General features: G+C 42.0%; 1 protein-coding gene across 5 annotated transcripts in view; it reads right to left on the reverse strand.

Annotated features, from left to right (window-relative positions):
- Nucleotides 1–8,945, reverse strand: part of PCNT (pericentrin) — a 73,474-nt gene that overhangs the window by 6,073 nt on the left and 58,456 nt on the right. For all 5 annotated transcript variants that reach the window (XM_029959562.1, XM_018071640.2, XM_025895009.2 and 2 more), the window contains 7 exons: nt 7,666–7,879; nt 7,014–7,164; nt 4,505–5,218; nt 3,603–3,880; nt 3,246–3,345; nt 976–1,140; nt 21–259 (listed from right to left, as the gene is read on the reverse strand). In XM_029959562.1, coding sequence (XP_029815422.1) covers nt 21–259; nt 976–1,140; nt 3,246–3,345; nt 3,603–3,880; nt 4,505–5,218; nt 7,014–7,164; nt 7,666–7,879 — 1,861 coding nt within the window. The remainder of the gene's footprint in view (nt 1–20; nt 260–975; nt 1,141–3,245; nt 3,346–3,602; nt 3,881–4,504; nt 5,219–7,013; nt 7,165–7,665; nt 7,880–8,945) is intronic.

An 8,945-nucleotide genomic window follows, 5' to 3' on the forward strand; every position in this document is an offset into this window, starting at 1 on the left:
AGGGAGTGTTTTTGCTTTACCTTGATATGGCGATGATGGCCCTGACCGCACACCTGAACTTGGTGAAAGGCCGGGACCGGGACCCAGAGAGCTGCAGGTCTGCAGGCGAGGGGTAGATCCCCATCCGGGCGATGAGAGAGAGGGTTGCCTGCTCACAGTCCTGAAATCCACCCAGAAGCAGCAAGAGGTATTTCTTCTGATAAACTAGAGCCTTTCTAAAGCTCTCTGCTCGAATGTACTTCCTGTATAATCTCTGCAACTGCAGAAAGAAAAGGAAAATTTCTGATTTTGTCACAGCTGCTGTTGCAAAAACCCAGCCACAAACAAGCTATCTTCAGGTCAAACATCCAGGTTGATACAATTCTGTACACAAGTAAAGAACACCCAAGTTTGGAGTGCCAGACTGCCTTAAATGTCCTGACTGCTTTCAAGCAAAACTGTGATACTCAAAACTCTAAAACAGCTTAACTCTTTAACAAAGAAAATAAAATGGGCTTTAAAAAAAAATAGCCAGAAATCATGTGGGGAGAGATGCCTATCAGACTTGATTACAATCAAGATTACAAAGTATTTAAGATTAGTGGGGTGGGGTTTAAAAATAATGGGTGTTTTCTATTTTCATGCTTAGACAAGAAATCTGAGTTTCCCTCTCATTTACAAGTAGAAAGTCCAAAGATCCAGGTTACTTTTGGTGCAAGAGTCTGTCTGCCACCAAGGAAGTTCCAAAGGAACTTCTCTGATGAAGTATATATGGGGAAAGTTTCTAATTTAAAATGATACATAAAACTGTTAATCTATAAAATCATTTTTTAAAACAGCAATTGAAGATTGCAGCAATAAGTGAAAGATAAATACCATCATCTGATAGATCCTTTTATCCCCAGCAAATCAGGTTGAAATGACATCTCCTGAAATGACACTGACGGCTCTCCAAGCTCCAGACAGCCCCTTTTCTGGCCATCCCCATCATTTTACCTTAGGATTGGAAGTTTCTACCACTGGTTTGTTTTCAATTTCAGCATTTGCTTTTGCCAGTTGGGATTCAGCCTGTTTCAGTGCGTTCTGCAGTACGTTCCTCTCTCGCTGCCAAGCCTCTCTTTCCAGCTCTTGAACAGAGTCACCATCACCTGTAGATCTGATCTAAAACAGAAATCAAAAGGAAGTGAGCCACGATGGGTTTTGCACATTACTTCCACAGTCGAACATCTCAAAACGAGTAAACCCCAACTTTATGACAAATTAAAACATCAGCAATGGCATTCAGGTGTTAAACAGCACAATAGGAAACTGAACTGCATGAGAAGCCCTTCTTAAGAAGTAAGGAATTTTTGTTCATCAAGCTATCTCTTCTCTGATCAGCCTTGCAGGGATCCCATTCCCTTTAATAACGGTCTCCTGAACCTTTTGAAAGGGAAACACATCATCTGACTTTATTCTATATCCACAGGCAACACGGAAATTGTGAAGAAAGATGACTGTGTACATGCAAAAACAAGTTGTACATACAGCAAAACCGAGCTGTGAAGCATCTACAGAAATAAATTCTTTAAAAAAAAAAAAAATCACATTCAATCCTTAGAAACTGTTGCCCAGAGAAGCTGTGGCTGCCCCATCCTTAGAAGTGTTCAAGGCCAGGTTGGATGGGGCTTGGAGCAACCTGGTCTAGTAGAAGGTGTCCCCATTCATGGTAAGGGATAGAACGAGATGAGCTTTAAGGTCTCTTCCAGCTCAAACCATGCTGTGATTCTGTGAAATTAAGTTTTGTGGTAAGTCATCTCTTGTAAGAATGAGACTCAGGACTCCAGGTCCAACTCTTCATGAAAGTTGTGCCTTCATAACCCTCTTTGTATCAACTACAAATGTAATGGTCAACAGTTACATCAGTGCATGGTGTAGATCATAAAAGAAATAAAAGTAATTTAAGGCAGTTAATGTTTTATCCCTTGAAATAAAATCTATACATTAGAGAAGTATACACAACTGAGCCCAGTTTCTCCTAGCAACTTATTACAGCCTAACAAGGTTGTGCTGAAATATCTGGAGGAGTTCTACATGATTCATCTATGCACTTGATATCCACTGCACCACGTGGCATCTGATTGACCAGATGACTCCATATTCACTTGGGTAGAGATTTTTCACTCTGTCATTCTGCCAGGTTCCCTGTCCATTATTCCCCCATTTATCACAACTCCAAGAGATAACAGCAGTGAATTCCCTTTGGTCTCCAGACCATGTGGTTCAGTACATTAAAGGAAGGAGATATTCAGGAAGGAGACTGAAGGAAAAGGTGATTGTGGAGGAAATAAAAAAAATCCAAGCCGGAAAAGAGAGCAGAGAAGTCTATGTAGCTATGTGACTGCAAAGCTGACAGAAGGAAAATATTTACTGTATTTTGTAAGCAGGTAGACACAGGGAGAGTTACAACATGCCCAGGCAGCTTGTCACACATTAGACTTGTGCTACAAGAGCACAGGAGGGCAGAAGCTATAAAACCATCTTCATGTATCAGACAGTCTATAACTCCTTCTCAAAGCTGTGTTTTCTAGAGATCAAGCAGGTGAGAGAATAGAAATCTGAATCAAACAGAAGCCAAAGACTGTTAGCCCTAAATCCCTAAATTTTGGCTGAAATGTGGTAAAAGATCTCTGTCTATTACAAGAGAAAGACATAAAAGTGCAAAGTTATATGGGGAATCAGATGGAATCTAAAAGTTATGTTTTCATGATGTATTTTGTATCAATAGACCTGAGCTCGGTCTTTGATAATCCCTGGGCTTGTGTAAAATATTTGCAATACTGCAAATATAAGTCAGAATAGCCCTCCCAAGGTGACAAACCACTATTGTGCTTTTTTTGGAAAGTACTTGACATTTTGATGAAAAACAACTGTCTCTGGATGCTTAAGACACTGCAGCAACACATCCCAGGGCTTGTGATCCTTGGACATGCTACATATCTAAGAAAAAATTGCTGTCAGAAGCAGACCCTGGAGTACAACAAAACAGCAAGAGTTGGATATTAAAACTTGTTACTAGAATGGTAGTGTGAGTACAGGAGTACACCTTCTTTCCCATTGCCAAGGTAAACCAGAATTTTCCTCAGAATGTTTTATTCAAAAACAAATGGGAGGGAGGAAAAAATCAATCAATCAATCTATCAATCAATCAACTTACACGTGTGCTGCAATCCAAAGAATACAGAAAACCTTAGTGATAATCAACAAATACATGCTATTTTCCTTACCTGAGATGCAGGAGACAGTAAATCTGATTTTAGTTCCCTTAAGGTCTGTAGTAAAGAGGCCACAGCTTCATCATTTGATGCAGACCAATCGTGAACCGTTCTGTTAAAAAGAAATACCTTTTCAGTATCAGGTTGATTTGTAATAATGTTAAAGCACATTTGATTCTTTCTCCCTACTGGATGACCTTTAAGTTCTGAGGCTTTACTCATGCACTATTCATCACACAAACTACCAAAACCACAGAAATTAGCAAGTTCCATTAATTTTTAAGAATTAAAAGAGCACAGGGCTCTCAGCCATGACCGACACAGGTTAAAAAGCAGGATGGAAAGTAAACCACTGTTTTATGAACTCACTTATCTAGAGTTTTATAGATGAACTCGTTCAGATGCACAGCTACAAAGAGCAACTGCTGCCTTATCTTCTCCAGCTGTTGCTGCTGCTGCAAATGGGGTTTTCCAGTTTCTTTTGTCACAGCCTGTCTGGCATTCCCATCTTTGTTTGAGGTACAGAACAGCTCTTGCTGACAGTTTGGAGTTGGAGGATTTCTTTCTCTTTCTTCTAATACTGCCAGCATTTTCTGCAGTTCTTTAATTCTTTGTTCATCCCTCTGGTGCTGCCGTTCCAAGTTTTGCTATTTGAACAGAGTAAGTAGTAGTTAATTGCATCTTATGCATACACAGACATCACACCTAACCAGCATATCCATCTGGGTGTTCCTTAACTCACAGATCACTTTTGGGGGAAGGCCTAGAGCACTGCCTTCAGGGGCCACCAGGAAGCCATTTAATGACACTGGAGTGGGCATTAACTCCATCCACCTTCCTACTGGCAAGTCTCCACAGAGCCTGCAAACCTCTCTCCTCTGTTACAAGTGAAGGAGCTGAGAAACTAGAAGGATGAAACCAATACTGTCACAAGCCATGATTAGGAGCCCAGTTCAAAATAAGGGCAATGGCATGAAACCCAGTTTAGTCCCATCCTGTATAGTTTAACCCCTATTCTTCTCCACCTGTGAATAACCAGCAATTCCCAGCACAGGTAAAGATACAAAGATCAACCTCTGTCAACAATAAACCCAGACACAACCCCCTGAAAACAGCACTGAGGAATGCAGGAAAAGAGCTCATCTAATGCGTTTTCCAGAATGCTTTGTTTAACAGAGGGAAACATTTCAATTAAAGAACATCATCCACAGGGCTAAATCCCAACGGGTGGCTTTTTCAATCTAAGGCAAGACTCACACAGACATTCTCACCATTCTCTCCTGATCTCTCTGCCAGTCCTGTTTCTCTAGCTCTGTCTGTTGCTGCTGTCTCCACTCTCTCTCCCTCTCCTCTTTCTTATGCTTATCTTGCTCTTTCAGCATCTTGAAGAGCGACTGCAGTTGTTCCCAGTCAGCTTTCATCTTGGCCTCTCTTTCCTTCTGGGCCTCCAAGGAACGGATCACCTCTTGCTTTTGAGCCTGAAGAGACTCCAGCGTGGCTCGCAGTTTGTCGCTGACCTCCCTCTCCTTCTGGGTTTCCTCACAGCACATCTGTACCTCAGCCTCCAGCTGCCTTTTGGACTGAACGGCCTTCTGGTGCATCTTCTCAATAAGAGCAGCTAGCTCCACAGTCCGGGACCTCTCTTCTTCCAGCTGGGCTTGGAGCTCTTGGACGAAGGCTTGTTCCAGCAGCAGCTCCCTGTGCTGACAGGAAGCACCTTCTTTCACTCTCATGCTCAACTGCTCTGTCAAAACACGTTCGTGGTTCAAGGAATCCAGGAGCTCCAACGAACGGCTCTTCTCAGCATCCAAGTTTTTCTGTAGCTCCCGGAGTTTGGTCTGTTCCTGGGACAGCAGCGCTTCGCAGCGGGAGTGCTCGATCTGCAGCTCCTTGCGGAGATTATCGGTCACCGTTTTCTCGTGCTCCAAGGACACGACCAGCTGCCGATTCTGCACCGCCTGCACGTCCAGGGCAGCCTGCAGCTCCTGGGCAGGACAGGGGAGAACACATCAATATTCCAGCACAAGCACTCATTTGTAGGGCTGGCTGGCATTCGGCAATTTCCAGCCTCCTGTTTTAACCAGGAAGATATTCGAGACTTACAATAGGGTAGTTCAGGTATTAAAAGATGAATTTAAAACTATGAGTAACAGAAAAATGCCCATTAGCAACCTGGCACCAAGTAACAAACCCAAAGATTGTCATGTTAATAATAGATTTGCCAGTACATTATTTCTTCTTCAATTAGTAAAAGCCTCATTAGGAAATCACTATTCCTTGCATCACTCAGTCCCATTAATAAGTGACATCTGAAGCAGCAATAACTCATGTTGTTTTAAAAAGAAAAATCTAAGCAGTAAGAGTAGATGTAAAACCTTGGGATTTTGCAGCCCATCTCTTTAAAGCATAGAGACTGACAAAAATAATCACAGAATGGTTTAAGTTGCAAGGGACCTTCAAGACCATTTCATTCCAACTCCCCTGCCATGGGCAGGGACACCTTCCACTAGCCCAGGTTGCTCCAAGCCCCGTGCAACCTGGCCTTGAACACTTCCAGGGATAGGGCAGCCACAGCTTCTCTGAGCAACCTGTGCCAGGGCCTCCCCACCCTCACAGGGAAGAATTTCTTCCTTATTCCTAATCTAAATCTACCCTCTTTCAGTTTAAAATCCATCCCTAGGTCCATTTTGGGAGCCAGCCTCTCTTCAGAAGGAAAGGCAGAGACTGAAGGGGCAGTTCCAGGGCACTTGCAGACAGTCAGACATAGCACTGCTGTCCTAGGAGGGGGGTTTACCCTGCCTCTTCTTCCCAGCACCACCTCTCCCTCTCCTCTCCTAGAAAGCCAGGTCAGATGCCAAGTGACAGCAGCCCCATTCCATAACAGGACTTTAAGAGATGATTTGTGAAAGCCAGACTAATCTGCTGTACAACTACCCTTGGGGCAATGCACTTTTCTCCTGGTCTCTGCCCTCCCTGCATGAGCAGCTTTCCAAAAAGATGGAGGATGTTAGCAACATGTCCTACCATGCAGCAGTAACAAAAATCCCAACAAAACCCATCCACAAACCTAAACACCTACCAGAACGGGGATGGGAGAAGCCAGGCTACAAGGAAATAGTCAGAAATGTGTTTCCTCGCGACATTTAATTAGAATTGTTTGGAGTTCTTTGATAGAGATTAGTTTGGGGATTTAAGTTTAAAAAATAGTTTATGTTAAATCTTCTTCCTTTTCCAGTCACTGTAGGCTTTTTAAAAGCACTGAGTCGTTGCTATCACAGTCTTGGAGAGAAAGCTGTTCACTTGTCTTCTGTTCAATTTAGAAGGGAACAAGACTTTGTTTAACCTCCAAAAATGAATGTTATATTGGAAAGGCTCCAGTTGCTCTCTGCCAAGCCTATGTATCAATGGGTGGTTTTCTTTATAATCTCAATGATCATACATGTCACACCCTTATGGCAAGTTTGCTCTGGAACTAAGGGTGTCGTTCCACAGTTGCAGAATCTGGCTGTCCCTGCTCAGCAAGGGGCAGTACACAACAGCTGAAAACAGAAAATGGGAAAGGGAAAAACACCAAGAAGATGTGGGGGGAAAGGCTTACAATTTTGGTTTATTTCTGCACGTGCAATTAATGAAAGTAACTGAAAGCTTTAATTCTGTGAAAAAAATGCGCTGTGCAATTCAGGAGAGGTTTGGGGGAGGTTAACAGTTACTAAACAAAAAAAAAAGACTGCATAAATAACCTGCTAGTTAACATCATGCCCCAAGGGAACTGGGCGTTACCTCCAGAGCCTTTGTCTTTTCATCCTCTGCTTTCCTGTGCTGACGCTGTTGTTCCTCAAACCAACCTCGGAGCTCAGATTCCTTCAGCTGTTCAGCCTGCAAGTCTCCGAGTGCAGCTGCCAAATCCTTTCCTTTCTTTTCCAGTTCAAAACTGCCAAGTTCAAAATGACATATCTGTGTTCAGAACAAAACATCCTTCACCAGCAACTGCCAACATGACATTTTGGGTTGTTTTCTCTGAGTTGGTCTATTGACCTGTTTCTTGAAGGTGGCCTCTGCTCTTTCTAAAGAGAGTCAGTTTTCAAGTCGCAACTATTTAGCATCTGAAATCATTTACCTCCCTGCAAGCCAAGCTAGAAGAATTGCTCTATTTAGTAACAACTAAGATAGGGAGAAGTTATTTGTCCTGGCAGAGCAAAGCTGCTGTCCTGTGAGAGGAAAGAAAAACATTGGCATACACTAGGAAGGGAGTGGGGAAGGAAACATACCCAGGGATGACAGAAGCTAATAAAGAAAACATATCCCAGAAAAGTGAGAGAGGTTAGTTTTCCTCCCTATGTTTCCAAGTGTTAAGCCATTTGTGTGTCCAATTACTACAAAGCTCTCTCAGACCTGCTGATAAATCAAATAAATTAATAAATCTACTTCTCACCGTAACTGATTTATTTCCCTCTGAAGCTCTTCCAAGGATTTCTGCAACCTTTCATTCTCTTGCTTACTTTCATGAAGTGCTGATTTCAGGGCTGCTTTTTCTTGGTTCAGGAGATCACACGTTCCAGAGGCTCTTTTCTGCTCTTCAGAGAGAGTGCTCTGCAAGTCACTTACAATAGATTTTTCCTGCTGAAGCTTATATTCCAATAATTCAACTAGGACAAGAAAACATTAACACTTACTTATATTATAGATAAATTGACAATATTATGTCACACTAATTCAAATTGGGGGGAAAAAAAAAAATCAGCTGTATTAAAGTGTTCTTGTCTGGAGAATTAATTTCTTTCAAAACATGAAAGGAAAGATGCACAAACACACTGCAGCTCTGCTGCTAATGGACCAAGCAAAGCGAGCAGAACATGAAAGCTGGGTGAGACTATGACTCTGTGATATACTGTAAGTAACCTGTTACTAATGGGTTCTAAACCCCAAGCAAACCTATCCACTTACAGACCTATTTTATGACACGAGTCACTAAATAAAACCTATCTTTTGCCAGCTCTGTTCAGTACTAGAAACAACTTTCCCCAAATTTGGAGGTTGTCATTTGATAAGTATTTAAAAAATAATGAATGTACCTATGTCTGCAGTATTATGTAATGTAAATATGTTTATTGTAAACAAAATTAGCAATAAACTTCTGGATTTCCAGAGAATTCCCTCTATTGGACAGTGCATGTGTTGGTATTAAGTTTTTAAGTGGCTGAATGCTGAATGATAGTAAAGGAAAAAGCAAAAACAAGGAAAAAGCAGTGCTTTGCTTTGAAGAGATATGTTTATTTGATCAAGGACACTTGCATTTGGTTTCTTTATTATCTAAAAGGAACCTGCAGTGAAAACCAGGCTTGCTTATTTAGTCAGGCACATGGTTTAGGGGTGGGCTTGGCAGTGTTAAGTTTATGACTGGACTCCATGACCTTAAAGGTCTTATCCCACCTAAATGATTCTGTGATTCCATACTAGCAAACATATATATAAACAATTTCCTGAAAACATACAGGCTTCTATTGCTTCAAGCTATTTTAAAGTTTCATAGAATCATAGAATCAGCTGGGTTGGAAGGGACCTTCAAGATCATCAAGTCCAACCCTTAATCCACTACCGCTGCAGTTACTAGACCATGGCACCAAGTGCCACATCCAGTCTTGTCTTAAAAACCTCCAGGGACGGAGAATCCACCACTTCCCTGGGCAGCCCATTCCAATGTCTGACCACCCT

Source organism: Manacus vitellinus, unplaced genomic scaffold, assembly GCF_001715985.3.
Source record: "Manacus vitellinus isolate BGI_N305 unplaced genomic scaffold, ASM171598v3 scaffold_20_pilon, whole genome shotgun sequence".
Classification (NCBI taxonomy): domain Eukaryota; kingdom Metazoa; phylum Chordata; class Aves; order Passeriformes; family Pipridae; genus Manacus; species Manacus vitellinus.